Raw genomic sequence first — 25927 nt, forward strand, 5'->3', positions numbered from 1 at the left:
ATTTTAATGTTTATTTAATTTTGAGAGAGAGGCAGAGACAGAGCATGAGCATGGGCAGGGGAGGGGCAGAGAGGGAGACACAGACTCCCTGAAGCCGGCTCCAGGCTCCGAGCTGTCAACACAGAGCCCCAGGAGGGGCTGGAAATCATGACCTGAGCCAAAGTCGGATGCTCAACCGACTGAGCCATCCAGGCGCCCTTGTTTTTGTGATTTTTTTAAATGTCTGGGTTTTTGTTGTTGTTGTTGTTGTTGTTGTTGTTACTTATTTTTGAGAGAGAGAGGGAGGGAGAGGGAGGGAGGGAGAGGGAGAGAGGGAGGGAGAGGGAGAGAGGAGGAGGAGGAGCAGAGAGAGAGGGAAACAGAATCCCAAACAGGCTCTGTGCTGTCAGTGCAAAGCCCAAAACGGGGCTCAAACCCACGAACGGCTAAATCATGACCTGGGCCAAAGTCGGAACTTCAGCTGACTGAGCCACCCAGGTGCCCCTAAAAATGTCTATTTTTGAGAGAGTGCATGCACAGGCGTGCGCACACACACACGTGATCAGGGGAGAGGCAGACAAGGAGAGAGAGAATCCCAAGCAGGCTCTGTGCTGATATGGATCTTGAACCTGAGCTGAAATCAACAATTGGATGCTTGGGGTGCCTGGGTGGCTCAGTTGGTTAGGCGTCTGACTTCAGCTCAGGTCGTGATCTCACGGTTTGTGAGTTCAAGCCCCACACTGGGCTCTGCGCTGACAGCTTGGAGACTGGGGCCTGGAGCCTGCTTCAGATTCTGCATCTCCCTCTCTCTGCCCCTTCCCTACTTGCACTCTATCTCTGTCTCACCAAAAAAAAAAAAAAGAGTTGGATGCTTAGTTAACTGAGCTGCCCAGATGCCCCCAGGATTTTCTTTAAAAAAACTTTTTAAAATGTCTTTATTTTATTTTGAGAGACAGAGAGCGAGCGGGGGGAGGGGCAGAAAGAGGGGGAGACACAGAATCTGAAGTAGGCTCCAGGCTGTCAGCACAGAGCCCGATGCGGGGCTCGAACCCATGGACTGTGAGATCATGACCCGAGCCAAAGTTGGACGCTTAACCGACTGCGCCACCCAGGCGCCCCTAGGATTTTCTTTTAAAGGCTGATAATATTCCATTACATGTATAGACCACATTTTATGTATCCATTCATCTGTTGATGGACACTGGGGTTGCTTTACTTTTTGGCTATTGTGAATACTGCTGCTGTGAACATGAGTGTACAAATAGCTTTTTGAGCCCCTGTTTTTACTTCTTTTGGGCATATATCCAAAAGGGGGAGGTTGCCAGTTTTCTAAAGATGCATTTGATACATTCACATGGTTTGAAAATCAAAAGGCGCAAAAATATATATAGTAAAATTTCTCCCCTCCCACTCTTCTCCTCGGTCACTCATTTCCAGTTTTTTCTTTTGGGGGTTCTGCTTTTGGTATTGAGCCTAAGAAATCTAAACCAGGGACACCTGGGTGGCTCAGTCAGTTAAGGGTCTGACTTCATCTCATGGTTTGTGGGTTCCAGCCCTGTGTTGGGCTCTGTGCTGACAGCTCAGAGCCTGGAGCCTGCTTCGAAGTCTGTGTCTCCCTCTCTGCCCCTCCCCTGCTCATGCTCTGTCTCTGTCTCAAAAATAAATAAACATTAATAATTTTAAAAAAGAGGGAAGAAATCTAAAGTCACAAAGAGTTTCTCCTATGTTTCCTTCTAGAAATTTTATAATTTTACACTTAGGTGTAGGACCCATTTTTAGTTAATTTTTGTATATAGTGCAAGCTGTATTTCCAAGTCCTTTTTTTTTTTCATCTCAATGTTCAATTTTTCTAGTACAGTCTGTTGAAAAGACTGTCTTTTCTCCACTGAATTGCCTTTGCAGCCTTCTCAAAAATCAATTGACCAAATATATCTGGATCTATTTCTGGATTCTCTGTTACCAGGCCAATACCACACTGCCTTGATTGCTGTGGCTTTATACACCTTGAAGTTGAGTGGTGAAAGCCTTCCAAACTTTGTTCTCTTGGGGTAGTCTAATTTATATGTCTCTTATTACAAGTGGAACTGGACATCATTTCATATGCAGAAGCTGCTGGATTTCTTGATCTCTCAGGGTTAGAAGACATTATAAAAGGTTATCCCTTTCTTATTTGCTCCCTGATGTATTTATTATCTCTATAATTTCCCAGCCTCTGCTTGGAGCCTTCTAGTGCTGGGGAGCTCATTGCCTTTCAGGGCACCCTGTTCCATTTTTTATACAGTTCTAATTATGTAAAAGATATCACCCATGTTGAGTCCCAGTCTGTCCCCCATGGAGTAAGGAAGCCTGGCCCTTCTTTCATATGGCAGCCATCATGCCCTTCTAGACCGATTCTTACCAGGTGTGCTTCTGGCCAAGCAGCTAACTGTCTTTGGTTCTTTACAGTATTCTCATATCAGAATTCCCTCAACCTGTCTGCTCTGTCAGAAAGCTCCCCGCTTTTGTCAGTGTGTGTGTAGCAGAAATGAACAAAATATTTCAAGTGTGCTCTGATAGGTATAAAAATCAGATTCACCTCTCTGTTTTGGGGGATGTGGCATGTCTGTTAATGCAACCTAACTGTGAATGAACTTGGGGTGGCCATGTCACCTGTATTGAAATTGCACTTAATTAAGCCATTTAGAGTAGTTTTACACACTAGGTTTTGACCTTTATTTATTTTTGAGAGAGAGGGGGCGGGGAGGGAGGGGAGACAGAGGATCCGAAGCAGGCTCCATGGCTATGAGCACAGAACCTGACGCAGGGCTCGAACTCATGAATGGTGAGATCATGACCTGAGCCAAAATGAATAGTCAGCCGCTTAATCGACTGAGCCACCCATGCGCCCCTATACAATAGGTTTTGAACCTAAGCATAGGACATAATACTGAATCTATTACAGTTAAATTGAATCTGTTAGGAGCAGCCTGTTGAGGGCTTCTTGGATCTTGACTTTGATCTCCTTTCCAGGTTTATGCCATCTGAGAATTTGATTAGTGCACCATCCATTTCCTCACCCAAGTCATTGATAAAAATATTGATTAGGACGCCACCAAGAATAGAACCCTGAGGCTTGTTATTAAAAACCTTCCAGCTGAACATCATCAGTTAGTGCCTTCGGGCGCAGCTATTCAGCTGAATACAAGTCTCCCACATTGTGTTTTCTGGGTGTTGGGTATGGCTAGAGTATAATGAAGATAGTACTGGAAGGGATTAGAAGGACAGCCAACTCCTCAGCTCGCTCTCAACCTGAACCTTGGGCACACACTTAGCTCTTTTTGGTGCTGGATCTGAACTTGGCAGCGGGAAGCAACTATCCCTTTGTTTCCATGGCTACCATGCTGCCTTTGTCTAGATATTCGTCATAACAAACCAAAATTACTGTAATTTTCTTCTACCTCTTCTGCCTGTAATTTCTTTCCCTTCCCCCTCTGATCCGTTCTCTACCCTCTTAAAATACTGGGACCTGCTCAGAAACCTTCAGTAACTTCCCAGGGTCACTTTGTTTTGGCCTTGAAGCACCTGTGCATTTCGGCCCCTGATTCCCCTCTCTATGTGGCCCTTCATTTCTTCTCTCTTACTCAGGTCTTCTGCTCTAATTGAACAGCTCAGATTGCCATCTTCCAAAAAGGCTCTGTGCATTTCTTCCTTGGTACCTTTGTTGAGATTTCTTGTTGTTCTCCCTCTTCTCTCCCTTAAGCTTTCCTTAGTGCGTTGTTTAGGCCTTTGGCTTCTCACAGGAAGGGATCCCTGGCCTCCCCAGCCCCCATTTGCAATTCTCATTTAGTATTTCAATGCCAACGTGAATATTTAGTTATATTTTCTCATAATATTTGAAACCTGGCTATAGTATAAATCCCTCTAGGGAAGAGACCATATCTTATACTTTTGTCAAAGCAGGACCATTCCTTACACTTAGTAAATGTATACAGTTATTACATACAGTAGGCACTTGTTAAATGTTTTTCCCTCTTACATCCACCAAATCTTGCGTGTACAAGGCATCTTACAGGTTGGTAGAGCTGGTTTAGTTGGATCTCAGATCCCATCTTACTTTTTAGAATTCACCTCTACTGGTGCAATATTTCTACAAGATAGGGTGCACCTATTTAAGTATGTAGTTCAAAGAGTTTTGACAAAAATATACACCCTTGTAACTGCCACCCACAGTCAAGATATTGAACAAAAGACCCCTGTGCCTTTGCAGTCTTTCCCTCCCCATGACTCTATGTACCTCCTCCCCTGCTTATTGTCACTATAGATTTTTTTCACCTGTTCTAAATTTTATATTAATAGGATCATATGCTATGTGCTCTTTTGTGCTCCTTTCACTCGGCAAATGTTTTTGAGATTCAGCCACATTGTAGTATGTATCAGTTCCTCCTTCTGTTTCATTGCTGGGCAGGATTCCATTGTATGGATATACCACAGTTCATTCATGGGTGAACAGACATTTGAGTTGTTTCCAGTTTTTGGCTCTTTTGAATAAAGATGCTATGAACATTTGTATACAGTTCTTTTTGAGGAACTATGTTTTCATTACTGGGATATATAGTGAGGGTATACTTTATTAGAAACTGCCAAAATGTTTTCCAAAGTGACTGTACCATGTTACATTCCCATCAGCAATTTATGGGTTCATATCCTCACCAACACTAAATGTTGTCAGTCTTTTTCATTTTAGGTATTCCAATAAGATGTGTATGTATATTAATATTGATAAACACGAATATATTAATATACATTTTAATTTTAATTATTTAAACATTAAATGTTAGTATTGAGTCTTCCAATCCATGAACATGGTATATCTCTCCATTTATTTAGGTCTTGAATTTCTCTCAACAGAACAGACCTTTGTGTGTGTGTGTGTGTGTGTGTGTGTGTGTGTGTGTGTATACATATATATATAATAATTTTAAATGTTTATTTACTTATTTTTGAGAGAGAAAGAGAGAACAAGCAAGGGAGGGGCAGAGGGAGTGGGAGACACAGAATCTGAAGGAGGCTTCAGGCTCCAAGCTGTCTGCACAGAGCCCAATGTGGGGCTCAAACCCACAGACTCTTAGATCATGACCTGAAGTGAAGTCAGATGCTTAACTGACTGAGCCAACCAGGGGCCCCTTACATATATATTTTAAAAGGGATAACCTTTTAACCTTTTAAATTTAAACATAAAATGTATTTTATGGGTTTTCTTTCTTTCTTTTTTTTTTTTTTTTTGGTGCTGTTGTAAGTGATATTTAAAATGTTCCATTTTCCTATATTTATTTATAGGATATGGAAATTTAATTTATATTTGTATTTTGTATTTTGACCTGTATCTTGTAACCTTGCATGCTTATATGTTCTATTCCTTAGAATTTTTTCATATATGATCTAGTCTTCTGCAAATAAAGACAGTTTTACATATTTCTTTACAATCTTTATGCCTTTCATTAATTTTTTTTCCTGCTTTTTAAAAAAAAGTAAGCTCTAGGCCCAGTGTGGGGCTTGAACTCATGACTCAGAAATCAAGAGTTGTTGCTCTACTGACTGAGCCAGCCAGGTACACCTCTTCTCCTTACTTTTGAGTCTTTATTCTTCATCTAGGTAGCATCTTGTTCATATTTCTTGTTTCCTGGTGATAGCAGTGGAAGTATTTATTAAGACCTACCATATGCTAAATAGTGTACTAAACCCTTTGCATATAATATTTTATGTAATTTTTGTTGCTTCTTTGTGAAATAGCCATCATTCTATGAACAAGGACCCTGGGGCTCAGAGAGACTAGTAATTTGCCACGGTCATTTGGCATTTGATATATGTTGGAGCCAGGATTTGAACCAGGGGTATTTGGCTTTGAAGTCTGTGCTTTCTCTCACATTGGACGAGGGGGTAGAACTGGCCCTTTAAGGATCTAGCTGCTGGTTTCAGATCAGGCAGTTGAGGACCTCTCTTTCCCAGAATCCCACATATGGAGTGATGGGAAAACAGAGACTCTTAGAAAAACGTCCCGCTCCTGGCTGCCCTCTCCGAACTGTGGTTCCAGCTGGCCGCAGAGTCATTTCACTCTCATCGTGTTGGCAGAAGGAGTTAAGCACAATCCCCATCTGGCTTCTGGTGCCTTGCTCTGTGTGGCGACTACCTCATCCAGCCCCTGCTGGGACGGGGCGCATGGGGAGCTTGCGCCGCACTGGTAAACAGGGCCTGTGCTCCGTGAGTCAGAGCGACCTTGGGGAGACGTGGAATCAGCCTCTCAGGATCCCATTTCAGTTGGCTGCTAAGGACCAAATGTCACTGCACTGCGAGGCCGCTTCCACTGTCTGTCTCTGACCCTCTGGTGCTGGCTCACTCAGCTCTGACAGCCCCCGGGTGCAAAGGCAGGTGTAGGGAGAGGGGCGCACGCACAGGCACGTGAGATCAGCCCTGGTGCCACCTTGCAAGGAATCATATGGGATCTTGGGGTGGAGATGGTGGCTGCAGAGCCTAGGCCTCCCTGCCAGGGTCCTCTGGACACAGCTTTTTTATTGTTTCTAGACAGCTCTTTTATGGATCATTTCTCCTGGGCTCAGACAAAGCTTGGCTACAGGCCCCAGAAAGAACCACCCTAGTCAGCAGGTTGGTGCTTTCTCCACAAGTAGTCGCTGGGCACCAAACCAGATTACTCAGTGGCACGCTACCCAAACACTCCCTGGTCTGAAACCATTGCAGGCTGCCGGCTGCCAGCACGGATGGGTGACAGTCAGGGGTTGTGTGGGGAGGTAGGGCCAGTCTTCATTTCCCAGATTGCCATCGAGACTGGATCACCCATCCTGGTGGGTATGTGCCCGAGTGCCTGTTGAACGCTGCTCTGTCAGCAAAGCACACGAGAGGTTGGGCTACATGACACGTGGGCATATGTGTGTAGACACGTGTGTGGGCATGTATGTGTGGGCATGTGTGTATGTGTGGGGGCATGTTTGTGTGCATGTGGGGGGGGTTCTGGTTTACCTTAATGCTCACTTTTATTTATTTATTTGTTTAAAAAAATTTTTTTTAATTTTAAGTAGGCTCCATGCCCAATGTGGGGCTTGAACTCACGACCCTGATCTCAAGAGTTGCATGTTCTACTGACTGAACCAGCCAGGCACCCTCTAACTTTTATTTATTCTTTTTTAAAAAAAATGTTTTATTTATTTATTTATTAATGTTTTATTTATTTCTGAGATGAGAGAGACAGCGTGAGCAGAGGAGGGTCAGAGAGAGAGGAAGACACAGAATCTGAACTAAAACAGGCTTCTGTCTAAGCTCTGAGCTAGCTGTCAGCACAGAGCCTGACGCGGGGCTCAAACCCACGAACTGTGAGATCATGACCTGAGCCAAAGTCGGATGCTTAACTGACTGAGCCACCCAGGTGCCCCAGTGTTTTATTTATTTTTGAGAGAGAGAGAGAGACAGCGTGAGCAGGGGAGAATCAGAGAGGGAGGGAGACACAGAATCCGAAGATAGGTTCCAGGCTCCGAGCTAGCTGTCCGCACAGAGCCTGACGCGGGCGGGGCTCAAACCCACGAACCATGAGATCATGACCTGAGCTGAAGTCGGACACTTAACCGACTGAGCCACCCAGGCGCCCCTATTTATTCTTAAAATGAATGAATGAATGAATTTCCCTAATCTTTTTTTTTTTAAGTTTTTATTTATTTAAGTAATCTCTATACCAGGCGTGCGGCTCGAACTCACAACTGAGCCAGCTGGGCTCCCCTAATCTTCACTTTTTAAAAAGCTGAGAAACCAAGGTTTTTCCTGTTTGCCGGAAATCTGCGAGTAAGAGTACATGTGGAGCAAAACGTAATGTGCCTTTGAAAATGAGGGCACAGGGAGAGGAAATTTCAGCCCTGCAGAGTGCCCTGGGCAGGACTGGCCGAACTCTGATGCCCAGGGGTCAAGTCTTTCCCACGTGGCGCTCTGTTGTATAAACGACACCATCGTTCAATAACCTGGATTCATGGGATCTCTTCTGCCTTTCTCCCCAGATGCCGTGACCGTGACAGAGTCACTAGACCTTGTACATGCTGGGGAGGAGCCTTCCTTTTGGGGGTGACCACACTCATCTGGGCATGCCTGCAGTAGCCTGGGCCCATGGATCTGAAGGAGAAGCATGCGGTAGGCCATGCTCGATCCTCGTATGGGTATTGTCTGTGTGTCTCCATTGGACTCTCCCTACCTGTGTTTGCCTGGGGGGATCCTCACTGGGGGGCTTTAAACCAAAAGTGAGAGGTGTGTGTGGCTCTGAGGATTGGGGTATGGGCTGATGACCCCCCCACCCCCACTCTGAGAGGGTGCTGTTGCTGGGCTGGGGAGAGCTCCGGGAGCTAGGAGCTGGGAGCAGAGGACAAGGTGTAGACCAGTTAGCGCAGCGGCATGGGAGCAGGTTTCTGATTTGGGTTGGCTCCAAGCCAGCCTTCCACTTCTTGCCCAGGGGTGTGTAATTTCGTTTGTTTGCTCTTTGCTGGGGCTCTGCCCCAACCTGCTGAGCCATGTCGAGTACTGTCAGGCACCCTGTCTGTGGTCAGGGAAGAGCTCCCCACTCAGACTCCAAACACAGCTGCGTAACCAGCTGGAGGTGAGCAGCCAGGAGGCCCCGGCATCCGCGGGGTCGGCCCCCCTTCCTCCTCCTAGCCTGACGCAGGTACACCCCCCAGCCTCCAGGTACACTGCCTTCTCCCGGCATCGGTTTGCCATCAGTCAGATATCCCTCTCCCGTGACGAGGACCGCCCCAGCAGAGGTCCTTCCGTCTCTCGCCTGGACTTCTGCGTCAGCTTCCCACGGGTCCCTCTGTCCCTGATCTCCTTCCTCCACTTGCCGTCAGAGAAAGGTATCCAAACACAGAGATGGCCTTTTGTCCCTTCTGCTTAAAAGTCACCAGTGACTCCACGCCCCCTGCTGAATCCTTCAGTGTGGTGGGCACAGCCGTCCGTAATCCACTGCTGCCTGCTGGCCTGGTGTCCCCAGTCTCCCCCGCCTTGGCCTTTAGCACTGGTAATGCTTGGGCACACCGTCCACATTTAGGCTTCTACTTTTTTCCTGACAAACTCGTGCTCTTCTTTCTTCAAGAGCCATCACCTTCTCCTGCTAAGTCCTCCCTCCCCTCCAGAGGACCCTCTTTCCAGCAGTCACAGTCCCTCTGCCACTGTGCCTGTCACGTGGCATTGAAACGATCTGTCTGTCCCTCTTGACTGCGGTGTCCCTGGCTCCTAGCACAGATCCTGGCATGCAGCCAGGGCTTAGGAAATGTTTATCAACTTGAACTTATGGATAGTGATATTCCTGCCAGAGAGATCTTGGAAGGTCTAGAAAGGGAGCTGTGGGTCCACACGGTGGGTCCCTGGTGGAGCCTGGCTGACTGCTGACTCGTCCAGGCTTCACATGCCTCTGGGCCAGCTGTGGAACAGGCTTGTGGGCCTGAACTTGAAGCCCGTATGTTCAGCGTCCTGTTCACAGATGCCTCTGGCTATTCTACAGGGGTCTATCCTAGTAGGATTGGCACAGAGGGAAAGGTACATTTGCTTCTCTCCTAGCCTAGGTGGAAGGCTGCTGTGTACAGTTGCAAGAGCTGTGTACCGCTCAATTCCAGGGAAGCACCCCCTAGAAGCTTTGATACTGTGTGATGTGGTGGCTTGCCTGAGTGAGGCTGAGGCAGAGGACGGTGTTGTCCTCTGGTTCCAGCCTGTTGCTGAAACACCAGGTTTGTAGTGAGTTGGGGAAACGCAGTTCTGTGACCCAGCCTGTGGGCTGGCTTCTCTCTCCAGCCTGAGTAAGAACGCTTGAGAACCCAAGATGGTTCAGTCTCAAGGGCCATTTTTCCTAGAGAATTTTTCTTTACCCTCACCTTTGGCCTTCCGGAGAGATGCTTCCTGTACTAGAAATATCATCAGCCACATTCATGGAATACCTCCTTTGGGTCGGTGACACTCCCGGCCCTGGGGAGGTAGCCCCTGGCTTGGAGAGGCTTACAGTCCAGCTGAGGAACTGATAGTACAAGCAGTTAAGACACAGAACTGGACATGGTTTCTACCAGACTTGCCTTGTGAGTTGGATACATGGGCTTGTAAAGATCAGCCCCCGGTGGCCTCCAAGAGTCAGGGCTTCTCGGAGGCGTGGGAACAAAGAGAGCTGGATGGCGGAAGTTGATGGGAAGGGCCTGTCGTTCCCTGGCTGTGGCCCAGGATCCGCTTGGCTGTTGCTGGTTGAATTTTTGCTCCCCCTCCCCCCTTCACGACCTACCGGTGGTCTCATTGTCCCGGTCAGAACCTTATCTCCTCTGTCCCCGGTCCACTGTGGTGGAGGTGCTGTGGCAGTGAGCATCTGGGCTTCCGTTTCTTGGGTGCAGCACCTCCCTTTTCACTTGCTGAGGTGGGCAGCGTAGGAGGGGGACGAGATGGGAGAGGGCTGCGCTGGGGTCCCACTGAGCTGCTGGGTTAGACCCTATGAGCTGTTCTTTCCAGGGCCTATCGCACAGCAGGGAGGGGGTTTGCTTAGTTGTGGTACCCACAGAGCAGGGCCCTGGTAGAAAGCTAAGGGGAGGGGTCTCCTGGGAGCAGGGGACAGGGGGACACCAGTCTCTCCCTGGCGGTTTGTTAAGGCTGCAGCCCACTGCACTGCTGCCTCCTCCTCCCCTGGGCCTACACCTCGTGGAGACTTCCTGCCCTTAGCCTCTGGACTGCCCGGCCCCTCCTTTTCTGCTCCTAGTCAGATCGGGATTTGGCTGGGGGCGGGGGGGGGGGGGGGGGGGGGGGCAGGGAGGGGGCTGTGCTAGAGAAGGGGACGAGGGGAGAGGTGGACTTGAACTCAGCTGAGGCTCTCTCCTCTCCTCCCGGCATCTGGAGATGGTGGAGATGATGTTGTTCATGTTGTCTAGGAAACAGGGCCCTGGAGAAAAATGCTCAGGCTCTCTAGTTATCCGACCTGTTGGGCTGCTTCTTCGCCCTGGGGATTTTACAGCCCCTTCCTAAGGGTGGCCCGGACGACAGCAAGAAGTTTGCAGTCTACTACTCCCAAGGCTTTTGGGGGTCTGTGCTGAGAGCTGCCTGTGTGTCAAATTCGGGGTCCCAGCGCTCATGGAGCCCCAGGTCACTGGCTGGGAGATAAGGCCCCGTGTCCACGGGGGTCCCCTGTCCCAGAAGCTCTTTGGCAGGTGTGTCTAAATGTGACTGCGTGTTTATCAGCGGCTGGCCGATCTCTGCTGTTGGGGTCCCTTGCTCCAACCTGGTGGGAGGGTGTTGGGTCTTAGATATTGGAATCCTCAGAAGCCCTTCCTGTCTACTGGCTCCTCCCCCTTCTGCTGTATTCTTCCCCTGGATTCTTCTGCCCGATTCCAGCCCCCTCCTCTGCCTCTTGGAAGCCACTGCTCCAGGCTTCTCAATGGCCCGTCCTTCCCCTGAACACAGATGTGCTGCTATTAATAACTGGCAAGTCCCCCCTCCCCTCCTTCCTGCAGCTAGAGCTGTGGGAAGAGCTGTTGCTGGCGTGGCTCCATACGGGGCATCTCTGAGTGATTTAGGGGAGCTCTCATGGATGGCGGGCGCCTACCTTGTCCAGTGAGTTGGGGGCCAAGGAGAGGTGGTCTGGGGAGAGAGTCCAGGTACCCCTGGGTGCCACAGTTGCCCCCAGGTCCCAGCAGCCATCTCCTGCACGGCCTCTCCTCCCCATGCGTGCACAGCCCGTTGGCCGCGGGTGCCCCTCCGCTCACCCCTCGGTGGCCTCTGATTAATGGGCCAAGCTCCTGGGCACCCGGCAGAGCATCTACAAACTTTCTCCTCTCAGCCCGGCTCCTCCCTCCCTCTTGCTCGCCTCTCCCTCCCTCCCACGTTGCTGTTGCAGCACTGCCTCCTCCTCCCTCCCTAAATCTGCAGCGTGACTGGAAATAGGCTGAATTAATCAGCAGGCACGGATCCTCTCCTCTGCAGCACGGCTCCGGCTCCCCAGCCCTCTCCTTTCTTTCTCGCTCCTCTCACCCTCTCCCTCTCCCCCTTCCTGTCTCTTCTCCCCTCTCCTTGAGGGTGGTGTTGGAAGTTCTGTAGTTGACTTCTTGTGACTCAGTCTCTACCCCATGCTCTTTAAGCAGACAGAGCTATGGATGCCCCATCAGGGCAAATGCACCAAAGTGAGTATGCCAACTTGGTTTTATATTTCTGTTACAAACGCCTTGTTCTCTGCTTTGGGTACACGGCTTTGGCTCAGCAGTTTGCGCAAGTCTTGAAGATGGGTGCCGAACCGGAGGCGGCTCAGATTATGAGGTCGCTGGGAGTGAGGAAGGAGGCTGAGAATGGGAGCCACAATGCCCGTGTGTCTAGGGAGCCGCCAGCCAGGCTCCCAGGTCGCCCAGAGCAGGACTGGGGCCGGGTGTTCTAGTGCGACGTCCTGTTGAGTTATGCTGGGACCTGGGTCTCTGTGCACAGGCGACAGGAAGCCCTGGATGCCAACCCTTCGTGGGGCCCACAAGGGGGCTTTTTTTTTTTTCCCCCCCGGATCACACGGGTCATTGAGGTAGGAGCAACCAGGAACAGGCTGATTTCTTCCTGGGGGGCCACGGGAGAAAGAAGGTGGGTCGACGGGTTGAAGTGCCAAGGTCAGCATGTGCCCGGAAGAGGAAGAAGCTTGAGGCTTTGCTTTGCCTGGCTGAAGACAAGGCTGATTTATGTCTGGCCAAGCTCAGAAGAGATTTATCATGGCTACTAAAAATGCCCCCCCTCCCCTGGCTTCAGTGATTTAGGCACTATGTGGGTCCCCTCGCCACCTGCACTGGCCAAGAAAGCTGTGACCTGGGGACTTGCTCAGGGGCCAGCTAGTTCTAATTAGTGGCTATCTGCTGCTGTCAAGGCTAAGGGCTGCTGTTTATGTTTGTAACCTTTCTACCTGAGCCTCTGGGACCTGGATTCAGCTCCCCAAATAGGTGGAGATAGGTGGAGTGGGAAGGGAAAGAGCAGGCCGTGTGGACCTATGAGGAGCCCTGTAAGGACCAGGGCTGGGGGCCAGGGGCTTGTGGCTCTGGGCTACCTGAGAAACCTGACCAAGGTGGCACGGGAGCCCTTAGGGGTGTTGGCTCTGGAAAGGCTCGTTGACTGACCCAGATGCCCAGCGTCCGCCCCGCTGAACAGCTGGTCCTGTTCAGTAGCGGAGTTTTTTTACAGTTCTGATTTGATAGCTCCTTTCCCCACCCTTCTGCTCCTTTAAATCCCCATGCGCTCCCCGTGTCCCCCCTTTGATGAGGGAACAGGCAGGAGAAGCCCAGCTCATGAGGGGCATTTGTGGTCAGCATCTCCTGAGCCTGGGCTTCCGAGGGGTTCGAGCTACTCTGTTGAGTCCAGTTGAGCCTGAGCCTGAGCATTTATTTATTTATTTTTTAATGTTTTATTTATTTCTGAGAGAAAGAGAGAGAGAGAGAGTGTGAGCAGGGGAGGGTCAGAGAGAGAGGGAGACACAGAGTCTGAAGCAGGCTCCAGGCTCTGAGCTAGCTGTTAGCACAGAGCCTGACATGGGGCTCGAACCCACAAACCGTGAGATCATGACCTGAGCCAAAGCTGGATGCTTAACAGACTGAGCCACCCAGGCGCCCCTGAGCCTGAGCATTTAAAGCAGTGGGATGGAGTTGTTTCCACGCATCAAGCATCAGTGTAAGTGTAGATCTCTCTGGTGTAGAGATCTCGACCAGCCATCCCTCCTCACCCCAGGAATATCTTGGGAGGGTCTGGCGGTGGGGCGGGGTGGGAGATTTTGAGCATCTGGGAAGCAGGAAGAGTCTCTTACTCCCTGTGGGTTCTTAAGGCTGGGGGCAGCTTTCCTCACCCTTCTTGGCCCTGTGGGCAAGAAGAGCAGACCATCAGGTGGTATGTGTACGAGTCGGGTTCTTCTTTCTCAAACCAACCATATGCATCCGTGTGCAGCTCCCCACTGGTGCCCAGCCTCACTCGTGCATTGAGAAAGGCCAGCAGAGCCAGCTCACGCATGGCTCTTTCTTAATTTCCCTTGAAAACGCCCGAGTTCCGCCAAGTTCCTCTGCTTTGGCTCTCACATTGCAGCGGGGAAAGCGCAGTGAGAGAAAACAGTGGTTTTACCTGTAACTGGGACTCCCCTGCTGGAGACAGGGTGAGGCATTGCCGTTCCATGGCAGTGAGGGGCCGCGACATTTAGACTAGTGTGGTTTGGGGCCAGGCAGAGGACGCTGCCCCAGAAGGCTGTGTCCTCGCCCCAGGGCCTACCTGTCCGGGCAGGCGCTTTCTTCGGGAAGCGTGTAATTACAGAACGGCTACTTTTCCTCTGCTGTGCTCTCTTTAATCGCCAGTCTGGAGCTGGTGTTCCTGGCCAGACCCCACATGCGTGGGCAGACGCACACAGTCAGCTCCGCAGGCCTCTGCTGGCCCTGCCCCGGGAGCATCGGCTGCCTCGTGGCCCCTGCCTCCCACCCCTGGAGGCGCCTGGAGAGCAGCAGTGTGCAGGTCCCAGGAGCCCCGGGGGCAGAGAGAAAGAAGGAATCGGTTTCTGGGTTGTGGAATGGGAGGCCCTGGGTTTGGGGGGGCACCTGGACCGAGGCAGCGGATGTCAGAACAGCCACAGGGCAAGCGGAGGGGACTTGCTGGTGTCCAAGGTCTAAACTCCTGGCTGGAGGAGGGGGTGTCACCCTGGCAGCTCCTCTTACCCCTTCCCTGCCCTCCTGAGCATGGTCCTCACCCCAGACCCAGCAGTTTGACCCCACGTGACCTGCAGCCCCCTGGGATTTATCCAGGCCCCCCCCCCCCGCCTTGTCCTGCCCAACCTCCATCTCTCTGACCGGGCAGCCTTTCTACCTCTGCAGGCCAGCCCACCCCTGCCTCTGGGAGGTTTTCTCACTGTAGGGTTTCTGGAGGCCTGGCTCTGGCAAGTCCGCCTGGGGAAGCTTCACGTCCCCCCCTGCAGAGAGGGAGCTCATAAAGCTCCTGGGGGAGAAGTGGGCAGGGGGAGAGGGTGGTGTGGGAGGTCCTGTGGACAGTGGCTGTGCCTTTACAAATCCTCTTCTTCCCTGGGTTGGGCGGAGCAGGCATCACTCCTGGGCTAGCCCCTTAGGCACGAGAAGGCCTCTGGTCCCCTTTTCCTTCCCCCCCCCCCCCCCCCCCCCCCCCCCCCCCCCCCCCCCCCCCCCCCCCCCGTTCTGTGCAGGAGACTTTCTTCCCTTCCACGTCAGGAAGATGTACAGACCTCAGCCTTACCTGACACTCATTTGTCCTGGACCACGGCTTTTCAGGAAGGCCCCAGGAGCTCTGCCAGAGGGAGGTGGAGGCTCTGGAGTATAGTATTTACCCACGCTGGGGTACGGGCCCTCTGCCCGGAGGGCCATTTCTTCCTGAGCTGAAATACCCAGTTATCCCCTCTGGGAAGAAGCAGCTCTTATCTTCATAATCCCCCAAAGCCAGCATGGAGAGTGGGGATTAGGGGAGATTTAGGCAAGGGATCTGGGAAGTCTTGGGGCCAGGTTTGCTCTGGAGCCCGTCCTCGTTTCTCGGGCTGAGAAAGCTGGTGATGGGCCAGTGTGGGGGCTCCACTCAGGTGGGTCCCACCAGGGTGGGTCTAGCATCCAGGGGATACTGACTAGAAGGGGGATCCTAGCCCCTTCTAGTGATGGAGATGTGTGTCCTGTGAGGGGCGAGGCTGCCAAGGAGAGGGCTGGCGATGGAGCCAAGGCGACCCGAGTGTCACAGCTCCGCCACCCTTGGGCAGAACTCAGCAGATAACCTTTCTTGATGCCCCAAGTCTAGGGCTTTGCTCCTTTCGCTGGAGAACCTTTCCTGGTGGGAGCTCACACTGGTGCTCTTGGGATGGCCCTGGGAAAGGCCCACTTCTCCTCCGGCCCTCCTTTCCCAGGACCCCCAACCTAAGGAATCTGTGCATAAGGTTCAATGTGTGCATCAGTCTCACCTCCCAAAGTTTTGATTCAATGCATGTGGGGTGGGACCTGGACACCCACCTTTTTAGAAGCTGTAGGTGTTTCTGCTAGAGACCCCGGGTTGACAACCCCTGATGGAGATGTCCCTGGGATCCATGAAGTCATGTGTGCATTCATTTGGCAAGGGTTCCCTGAGCTGCTGCCGTGTGCCAGGCCCAGTCTTAGCAGTTGGCTGCCAGGGGGGTGGAGATGGAAGAATTCAGTACCTGTTTTCAAGGAACTGGCAGCCATGTGGGAGAGCCAGACAAGTAAATCTATAATGACAGCTCTCCATGACACAGACTGTGAGCCAGGTTGCCTAGGGTGGTACTGGAATGCAGACCTCTCCCGTAAGTGCAGCCCTTGGTTTTGGGAACATTTCCCAGCGCCGATGATATTTGAGCTGAGTCTTGAAGGGGAAGTAAGAATTGTCTGGGGCAGGTGGTGTGTTGTTGGTAGGAAAACACAGAAAGGTACTCAGCCATGAGCTAGAAGAGCGTGGCTTGCGTCAGGGGTGGAAGAGATGCCAGAAAGGGGCTGGAGAAACTGGCAGATCACAGATCATGCTTTGGAGTCTGGGCTTGATTTGACAGATAAACGGAGTCAGTTGATCTGATGTCTGCTACTCTGGCTGGATGTCACAGTTGGTTTGGAAAAGGCAGAGATGGGGAGGGGGGAGGGGAGGGAGGGCTGGGGGGAAGGGGGTCGCTGCAGGAGCTGTGCTGTCTGGGCCCGGAAGGGCCACATTCCAGGGTTTTAGACAAATCCACACCTCGTCCCTGTGAAACAGCAGCACAGCAGTTGAGTAAACAGGGCAGAATTCAGGGCAGTGGTCAGGCTAGAGGTAAACTTCAGGAATTGTAAGCCTGGCAGTGATAGGTGACTCAATGATGGTGGCTGAGGTTGCCCTGGAAACTTACATGAATCTGTTAAGATGTCTTAGGGTGGGCTGTGGGGTGGGTGGACGGGAAAGAAATGCCAGTCAGAGGAGAAACCAGGAGTGAAGCCCAGGAATGGGGTTATCAATAAGAAGAGGCCAGGCTGGGGTCACACAGAACGTGGGTGGTCCCCAGCGTTGCCCAGGACCACCGCCACCCACGCCCTGTTCCAGAACCCTCAGTGACATGACAGCACCCATTCCTGGGAGCAGCTGTCTTTTGTCTGAGATCGTGTCCTTCCTGATGCTGGACCATCCTTCCTTCTGTGAAATGGTGGAAACAGAATATCGTTGGGGGGGGGTTCTAAATGCTTTTACTAGGAACAATGAAGAGCTAGCATCTCTTTGTTAGGTCTCCTCTCCCCGCTGAAAAACACACTATTTTTCAGCCTGTGAAATATAAAGATGTCAGCAGAGGGAGATGGGAGGTGAGGGGTGAGGGGCCGGGAGATGCTAATGGCCTTGGAAAGTGGGTTAGGAAACCCTGAGTAGAGAAAGTTGTGTGTCTGTTTCTGTTTTAAACTTGGCCTTGAGGAGTAGGGGATTTTTAACGTGGTGGAGGTTTGAGCAAACACCCTGAGGGCCGGGGCTAGTGGAGGAAGAGGAGGGAGGATTCAGGGGGAGGAATGAGGGCAGGCCTCTCTGGGCAGTGACCCGGGGGCCCCCAGAGAGATGCTGAGGGCCTCCTGCTTCCCTCCAGGGCGAGCCCCCCGTGGCCCTGGGCCTGTCCACCCAGAAGGCCCTCAGCATCCTGAAGGAGCAGCTGGAGGCGGTGCTGGAAGGACACCTGAAGGAACGGAAGAAATGTCTCACGTGGAAGGTGAAGGAAGCTTCTTTGCAGGGAGCCCAGAGCCTGGGTGGGATGCGGAGAGGCGTGGGAGGCCCGTGCTCAGGCCTGTGACTCGTCCTGTGGCCCTGGGTGCTCGGGGCTGCCTTGCAGAGTCAAGTCCTGAGTGCACTTGCCTCCGGAGCCCAACCGAGAGCAGCCCCCGAGGGTGGGGGGTGGGGGCCTGGGGCAGGGGCAGGCGGGTGTGGGAGGAAGGCGGCCAGATTCTAGCCGGAGGCCTCGTCCAGGCTCTTTCCCGGGCCCCTCACTACCCCCCCCCCCCCCCCAGGAGATGTGGAGGAATAGCTTCCTGCACCACAGTAACCGCTGCTCCTGCTTCCACTGGCCCGGAGCCTCGCTCATGCTGCTGGCGGTGCTGCTGCTGCTGGGCTGCCACGGGGGCCAGCCGGCGGGCAGGTGAGCGGCCCCCCCCCACGGGGCCACCCCGCCCCGCCCCTGCCTCAGCTCCGTGTCTGCTTCCCACGCGGGACCTCCCCCCACAACTCTGTGCCCAGGTGGTTAGGAGTCCTCAGTCCCTTGCTGCTGGCTGCTCTCAGCACCAGAACGAGAGACTCTTTTCAGAAGGGGCCGGGCCGGGTTGGGGAGCCCCTCTCCCTGCTAGAACCCCCTTCCCGCCTTCCTGCCAGCCACGGGGCGGAGCTGGTGATCGCCTTGGCGCTGTTCCTCCTGCTACTTCTCAACCTTATCCTCATCGGGCGGCAAGATCGGCTGAAGCGCAGGGAGGTAGAGCGGAGGCTCCGAGGGATCATTGACCAAATCCAAGGTGAGGCCAAGGGTCAGGCGCGCCGGGTGGGAAAGGGTGCCCTTTCACAGCAGAGCCCTGTGAGCTCCTCTCCTGAGTCCCAGCCAGGAGCCCAGTACACGGGTGTTGCCTGTGGTCCGCATTCTGGTGGCTGTTGGCATCAAGAGAGTTAGAAGGCTGGCCTGCCCTCTTTTGAGCAGGACAGGGAGACCCGGGACAGCTAGACGCATGCAGGTAGTGGCCTGGGCACGGCACGCAGGCTTGCTAGCGGTGGGAGACTAACAGAGAAGACCCTCTCCGGGCAGGAGAACAGCTGAGATTTTCCCTTCCACGTCTTGTCTTGTCCGGTGGTACTGGGCCAGGCCAGCTGGGAAGATGGGCCAGAGGAGTCTAAGACCTGTAAGCATCAGGGTTGGGGGCCTGGAGCCGGGAGCCCCAAATGGAGCAGCCCTGTTCCTAGAGAAGGGAGTTGCTCAGTCAGATTTCTGTTTGACCTTTCATTCAGGTAGTGGTTAAGCCCTGGTTCTGGATTGAGGGTGTTAGGCTCTCCCGAGAGACGGTGGTTTCCACTTCCCCAGGGCACGTGGTCTTGTAAGAGAAACACTTATTGTCTGAGGCCTTTCTCTAACTATACTGGGCAGCAGACATTTGAATGCTAAATGAGGGGGCGCCTGGGTAATTCAGTTGGTTGATTTTGGCTGAGGCCATGATCCCAGGGTCGTGGGATCAAGGCCCGCGTCGGGCTCTGTGCTGAGCTTGGAGCCTGGTTAAGATTCTTTCTCTCTCCCTCTGCCCCTCTCCTCAACTCGTGCTCTCTATCTAAAATAAAACATTTTTTAAATCCTTAAAAACAAACAAAGAAATAAATGCTAAGTGAGAAGAGGTCGCTTCATTCTGAAATGACCAACTCATTGCAGCCATGTGCCAGGCACAGGAAGTACAACAGTCACCGAAAAAGATGGGGCCTGCTCTCCGAGAGCTTAGCCTCTTTCTCTTGCTCAGGAACCATCCATGGCTCCCTCTTGCCCATCAAAGCATCCCAGAACCTCTGGCCCAGGCTCCGGCCTTCCTCTCCAGACTCTTCTGATACTCATCCTCACCTGAAAACCTCTCCACAGTCGCGCTCCTCCCTCCCTCAGCTCCAATGGACAGATCTTGCCCATCTTTCGAGACCCATCTTGAATACTCCCCTTGGCTCTGAAGCCGCCTCTGATCGCATCAGCTCCTCTGTGCTTCTGCAGCCCTGGGATCTTTCCTAACACTCTGAGCACGTGTTTGCTCTGCCGTGCCGTTATCTGCCCACACACATCTCTTTTTGGTTGTGGCTCTTCAAGGGCAGGGACTGTGTCTTCTTTGACCTCTGCTCCCTTCATAGCCCGTGGCCGTGGTTGTGAAATGTGTTTGCATGGAACAGGGCTACAAAGAATAAGATCTTCAGGGGTTCAGAGGCAGCAGTGGTGCCTGGGCTGGAGCAGTGGGAAAGGCTTCGCAGGGGAAGTGACCTTAGGAGTCGGAACAAATGGTGTGGGTTGCAGCACGCCTTCTGGGAAAGGACTGAGAGAGCAGGCCACGCTCCCTGGTGTGTGTGCTACTGGGGGGCTGGTGTCTGGCACTGTGGTGCGGCATTTTTCCTGCTTCCATTCTCATCAGATGCGCTCAGGGATGGCAAGGAGATCAAGTGGCCAGATGCTATGTACCCAGACCTCCACATGCCCTTTGCCCCATCCTGGTCCCTGCACTGGGCCTACAGAGATGGACATCTGGTCAACCTGCCAGTTAGCCTGTTGGTGGAAGGAGACATCATAGCTCTGAGGCCCGGCCAGGAATCGTTCGCCTCTCTGAGAGGGATCAAGGTAGCTCGGGACTTTCTCCTCCCCTGGGAATGCCATGGGAGCAGCCACAGGCAATGGTGGGAGGGCCCCAGGGCTTAATCCTGAGGCTTCCTGGCATGCTTACCGGCTTCTTGGCAAGGGCTCTAGAAGAACGGAGAAGAGCTGGAACATTTTTCTCCTTCTTGTCCTCTTCCTTTCTCTGGCCCTCAAGCTGGTGGGAATCCAGTTCCATAGCTGCCCCAGCCCTCCGCCCTCCAGCTGACTCTTTGCTAACTGATGGTCCCTAACCCAACGAGATGCTTTCACTTAGCTGGAACTGTCAAGGCAGAGTGGCTTCCATTGAATGGACCTGTTAATTGCCCTCAACCTCCTCCCCTTCCTTGACTGCAGGATGATGAACACATCGTCTTGGAGCCAGGAGACCTGTTTCCCCCTTTCTCTCCCCCGCCTTCCCCCCGGGGAGAAGTGAAGAAAGGGCCACAGAATCCCCAGCAGCACCGGCTCTTCCGCGTCCTTGAGACTCCTGTGATTGACAACATCAGGTAGGGTTGCTGCCCTGCCTTCCTTCTGTCCCCTGACTTATCCTCGGCCTCTGAGCAGGGGGCAAGGGGCAGGGGGCAAGGGGCAAGTGACAGGGAGCCTTGTTTACACTGAGGTTCCCTTAGGTCAGGCACTTCTGTGGGGTCTTTTCTTTAGTGTCTTATGTGCATTCCTAGACTGAGTGATTGTTTCTCTCCCTGTTGGAACTCTGAGGGGACAGCTCTGGAGGCTGCCCCAGACCCCTCTCCCAGTGGGGCGGCGGGGGGATGGGGGAGTCTCTTGGTGGGGGCCAGGGAATTGGAGAGATTGCCTGACTCAGTGATGCCTGGAAGGTGCGTGTTTCTGGCCTCTTCCTGAGGGCTTGCACAACTATAGGGTCACCCTTTTCTGCAGGTGGTGCCTGGACATGGCTCTGTCCCGCCCAGTCACTGCTCTGGACAACGAGAGGTTCACGGTGCAGTCGGTGATGTTGCGCTATGCTGTGCCTGTGGTCCTGGTGCGTGAGGCGGGCCGCACGGGGCAGGGGAGAGGGCCAGGAAATGGGGGAGCCTCAGGGCCAGATTCAGGAGAGCGTGTGAGTGGAGACGGGGGTCCCAGAGTGAGCTGGCCAGTACTGGGGTCTGGAGTGGGGTGTGAGTGGGCAGAGGAAGGGGAACCTTAGAGCCCGAGTCCATCTCTGGGTGCGGGGCTAAGGCTGCACCTCTCCTGTGCTCCCAAAGGCCGGCTTCCTCATCACCAACGCCCTGCGCTTCATGCTGAATGCCCCTGGGGTCACGTCCTGGCAGTACACCCTCCTCCAGCTACAGGTAACCCCCGGCCCATCCCGTCTGTCCTACTTTGCACCTTCTGTACAGCCTGGGTCCTCTCACGGCGTCCAGACTGTTCCTGTCTCTCTCTGTAGCCCCAGGGTCCCTCAGGCTTCAACTTAAGAATGCCTGCTTTCCTTCTTCTGTTCTTGCCCTGGACAGCTGTCCCTTTCTACTCCGGGAATGGCTTCAGGGCCGGGGAAGCCCTTCCCTCCCTCTCTCCTTCGAGGCCCACAACTCCTCAGGAGCCTTCAGTGTGGTTCGCGCTTTCCCAGGTGAATGGAGTCCTGCCCATCCTCCCGCTGCTCTTTCCGGTGCTCTGGGTTCTGGCGACCGCCTGTGGAGAAGCCCGCGTCCTGGCCCAGATGAGCAAAGCCTCTCCCAGCTCCCTGGTAGGTGGTCCCAAGGCATCTGGGGGACAGTGTGAAAAGAATAAAGTCCAGGAGCAAAACGAGGGCGCCCAGCTAACGGGTGCAGAGTGTGGGTGGCCGGCGGGCAGGCCTCGGGCCGCTATCCAGGTGGAAGAGCCTCGGGGCCAGGCCTTGGGAGGCCGGTGAGTGTCCGTCCTGGTGCTCAGCAGCCAGGGACTCGGGGACTGCCCAGGTGTCCTTTACCAGAGGCGTTGGGGGCCTTGCTGGCGTGGGGCCCCCAGCCTTCCAGCTTGGAGGCGTGTGTGCGGGTGGCCCTCCTGAGCCGGCTCCCTCTTCTCCGCAGCTGGCCAAGTTCTCGGAGGATACGCTCAGCAGCTATACAGAAGCCGTCTCCTCTCAGGTACGCTCCCCTGGGACACCTGCATCCCCAGGCCCCTGTAGGCACCGACCTGAGCTCCCTCCAGCCAGCCCCTCTTGGGACCCTGGGGCTCCCCTGCTTTGTGACCGTTGAGTCCCCTATCTCACGTGGGGCCCAGACAAATGCCTCTCCACCCCAACTTCCTGGTGTCCATGCACTGTTTCCGCTGTCGGCCCCAGAGGCTATCTCTAGGGAAATAACGCCGGACCTTGCCTCCTCCGCCAGGAAATGCTACGCTGCATTTGGGGTCACTTCTTGCGGGTGATCCAGGGGACATCACCAACGCTGAGTCATAGCTCCAGCCTGTTGCACAGCTTGGGCTCTGTCACGGTGAGGCCGGGCCCCGCGGGAGGACCCCATCGCAGCCAGCCTGCAGCCTGGCTATGTGCAGGGTGCCTTTCTGCCACTCACGTGGACCCTGGCAGGTTGGGGAGAGTGCCAAGCCCCCTTCCCAATCCCCGCCCCTGCCTGCAGGTCTTGTGCTGTGTGGACAAACAGGGGATCCTGTCGTGGCCAAACCCCAGCCCGGAGACCGTGTTGTTCTTCAGTGGGAAGGTGGAGCCCCCGCACAGCAGCCATGAGGACCTGACAGATGACCTGTCCACCCGCTCCTTCTGCCACCCCGAGGTAGAGGAGGAGGTATGGCCGGCTCCCGGGGACCCAGCTCTGGGCCCGGCAGTGGCCTCAGGGAGGGCGAGGCGAGAAGGGAGAAGGACATCCCGAGCATCCTTAGGATCTGCTTCTGGGCAGCTGAGGCGGGCCCCCCACTCCCGCAGAGAAGGGACATAACCGCCCTGCGTCCCTGGTCCATGGCAGCCGTCGGGACCCCGGTCCGAGGCCTGTGCTCCTTGTTCTCCTCAGCCCCACGAACGAGACGCCCTCCTGGCCAGCTCCCTGAACACTGCCCTGCACCTTTCCAATGAGCAGGAGCGCGGTGACTGGCCCAGTGATGGTCCCAAGCCCCCCGAGTTCTACTCTCACCACAAAGCACACGGCCGCAGCAAGCACCCATCCGGCTCCAACGTGAGCTTCAGCAGGGACACGGAGGGCGGTGAAGAAGAGCCAGGCAAGGTGAGGGGAGGGTGGAGAGCAGCCGTGGGGTGTCCCCGCCTCCCCGCCGAAAAGGCCAGGCGGCACAGCCCATCCTGGATGGATGGAGCCAAGGGCGCAGATGTCACGGCGCCTCCGTTCTCAGGCCTCCGGGCTTGGCCACCTCCTAAGGCCTCTTTGGAGACCCTTTCCCCCTTCCTGGATCTTGCAGATGGTAATTGGTCGGGGAGAGGCCCTTTCTCCTAGTTACAACCATCTAAAGACAGAAAGCCGGAGGCTCCCTCTAAAATATTTCCCCCAGGCTGAAAGAGATCCTTTATTGTTCCCTCTCTGGTCTGAGTACTGCCACTGTCACAGGCGTAGCTACTAGAAGTAGCTGAAGGCCAGCAAGGGCAGGGAGGGGGTTTTGGGGAGGGGTGTGCAGGGCGTGGGTACGAACCCTCCAGGCTGAGGCTGCCCTCTCCCCTCCACGCTTCCCTTGACATCCAGCCCGGGCTGGAGGGCGAGCCGTACGAAGCGGAGGACTTTGTGTGCGACTACCACTTGGAGATGCTGAGCCTGTCACAGGACCAGCAGAACCCCTCCTGCATCCAGTTCGATGACTCCAACTGGCAGCTCCACCTCACCTCGCTGAAGCCCCTGGGTCTCAACGTGCTGCTGAACTTGTGCAACGCCAGTGTCACCGAGCGGCTGTGCCGGTTCTCAGACCACCTGTGCAACATCGCCCTGCAGGAGAGCCACAGCGCCGTCCTGCCCGTGCACGTGCCCTGGGGCCTCTGCGAGCTGGCCCGCCTCATAGGTACACCGGCCCCCGGCTTCCGAACACACTGGTGCCCTGTGGCCGCATGAGGAGCACTGGCAGCCCTCTTAGCTGCTGCTTTTTTTTTTTTTTTAATGTTTATTTATTTATTTTGAGAGAGAGCGCATAAGCAGGGGAGGAGCCGGGAGAGGGAGAGAGAATCCCAATCAGGCTCCGTGCTGTCAGCACATAGCCTGATGTGGGGCTCGAACTCACGAACCGTGAAATCATGACCTGAGCCAACATCAAGTCAGACGCTCGACCAACTGAGCCAGCCAGGCGCCCCAGCCCTCTTAGCCCCTGACCACCCCCTTTAACCAGGCACCGTTAGGCAGTGCTTTCTCATCTGGGAAAGTAACGGACGGCAGGATGAGCAGAGGGAGGGAAGCAGCCCACCCTGACCAGGCTTCCTTCCGTGCCAGGGAGGGCGGTGCCGGTGCTGTGGGCTTCCTCCCAGACACCCTGAGTTGCGCTCCCTCCCCCTGCAGGCTTTACTCCTGGGGCCAAGGAGCTCTTCAAGCAGGAAAACCACCTTGCGCTCTACCGCCTCCCCAGTGCCGAGATGGTGAAGGAAACCTCGCTGGGGAGGCTCTCCTGTGTCACCAAGCGGCGCCCCCCTCTCAGCCACATGATCAGCCTCTTCATCAAGGACACCACCACCAGTGAGCCTTCCATGCTTGGCCAGCATCAGGCCAGGCCTTCCTGGGGCGTGGCAGGGCAGGGCTTCTTTTAGGTGTCCCTCTTTAGGCGGCGCCTGGGCAGATGAGCACTAGACGGCTTCCTGAGTCTTCCTCACACGTGGCCGGGATTGGATTTAGGGACTGGGGCTGGGATGGCCTGGCCACAGGGGCCGGAACTGTCAGAAGGACAGGTGGCCCAGTGTCTGCATCGCAAGCCTGGCGCATCCCACACGGGCCTGGGGCACTTGACGCCCCAGGGGCTCCTTAGCACCCTCGTCAAGGATGGGGGGGGTGTTCCCTGAGGTGGGAGTGAGGGGCAGCGGTGGCTTGGGGCACTCACGGCTCGGCCTCTTCCTCCCCTCCTCAGGCACAGAACAGATGCTGTCCCACGGCACGGCTGACGTGGTCTTAGAGGCCTGCACAGACTTCTGGGACGGGGCCGACATCTACCCTCTTTCGGGTTCTGACAGGTGGGTGAGGAGGCACACGCCGGGGCCGGTAGTACACAGCCCTGCCGTCCGCCTGCCTGCCCGCCTGGCCCACGGGCAGGGGGGCATCTCAGGACGGCTCGCCTCACTTCTGCCCCACTTCCCCGGCAGAAAGAAAGTGCTGGATTTCTACCAGCGAGCCTGCTTGTCTGGCTACTGCTCTGCCTTTGCCTACAAGCCCATGAGCTGCGCCCTGTCCTCCCAGCTCAACGGCAAGTGCATCGAGCTGGTGCAGGCGCCTGGCCAAAGCAGCATCTTCACCATGTGCGAGCTGCCCAGCACTGTCCCCATCAAGCTGAGCACCCGCCGCAACAGCTGGAGCTCTGACGGTACCGTGCATGTCCGTCCTGGGGCGGGGGGGTGGGGGGCGAGTGGGGAGGGCTTCTGGAGGGTCATGGAGTCTGTCATACCAGAGGGGACAGTGGGCACAGCGTCCAGCTGGCACTCACCGCCGGGGATGTGGGCAATAGCCTTCTCGTGGA

The 25927-nt window shown here is 54.5% G+C and overlaps 1 protein-coding gene across 11 annotated transcripts in view; it reads left to right on the forward strand.

Annotated features, from left to right (window-relative positions):
- TMEM94 (transmembrane protein 94) overlaps window positions 1-25927 on the forward strand; it is a 36671-nt gene that overhangs the window by 4651 nt on the left and 6093 nt on the right. For 2 of the 11 annotated variants that reach the window (XM_039226250.1, XM_039226251.1), the window contains exons 1-17: window positions 11911-12143; window positions 17573-17692; window positions 17988-18115; window positions 18346-18482; window positions 20112-20314; window positions 20684-20835; window positions 21227-21329; window positions 21553-21639; window positions 21915-22031; window positions 22354-22410; window positions 22654-22758; window positions 22903-23055; window positions 23290-23499; window positions 23968-24277; window positions 24766-24939; window positions 25325-25427; window positions 25557-25774. In XM_039226250.1, the coding sequence (XP_039082181.1) occupies window positions 12090-12143; window positions 17573-17692; window positions 17988-18115; window positions 18346-18482; window positions 20112-20314; window positions 20684-20835; window positions 21227-21329; window positions 21553-21639; window positions 21915-22031; window positions 22354-22410; window positions 22654-22758; window positions 22903-23055; window positions 23290-23499; window positions 23968-24277; window positions 24766-24939; window positions 25325-25427; window positions 25557-25774 (2431 nt within the window). In that variant the 5' untranslated portion in view covers window positions 11911-12089. Of the gene's footprint in view, window positions 1-8012; window positions 8143-11504; window positions 11578-11910; window positions 12144-17044; window positions 17147-17572; window positions 17693-17987; window positions 18116-18345; window positions 18483-20111; window positions 20315-20683; window positions 20836-21226; window positions 21330-21552; window positions 21640-21914; window positions 22032-22353; window positions 22411-22653; window positions 22759-22902; window positions 23068-23289; window positions 23500-23967; window positions 24278-24765; window positions 24940-25324; window positions 25428-25556; window positions 25775-25927 lie in introns of those variants that run through there. The other 9 variants (XM_039226242.1, XM_039226243.1, XM_039226254.1 and 6 more) reach the window with 8 other exon arrangements.

Source organism: Hyaena hyaena, unplaced genomic scaffold (genome assembly GCF_003009895.1).
Source record: "Hyaena hyaena isolate Hyena2069 unplaced genomic scaffold, ASM300989v1 scaffold_21, whole genome shotgun sequence".
NCBI classification, from domain to species: domain Eukaryota; kingdom Metazoa; phylum Chordata; class Mammalia; order Carnivora; family Hyaenidae; genus Hyaena; species Hyaena hyaena.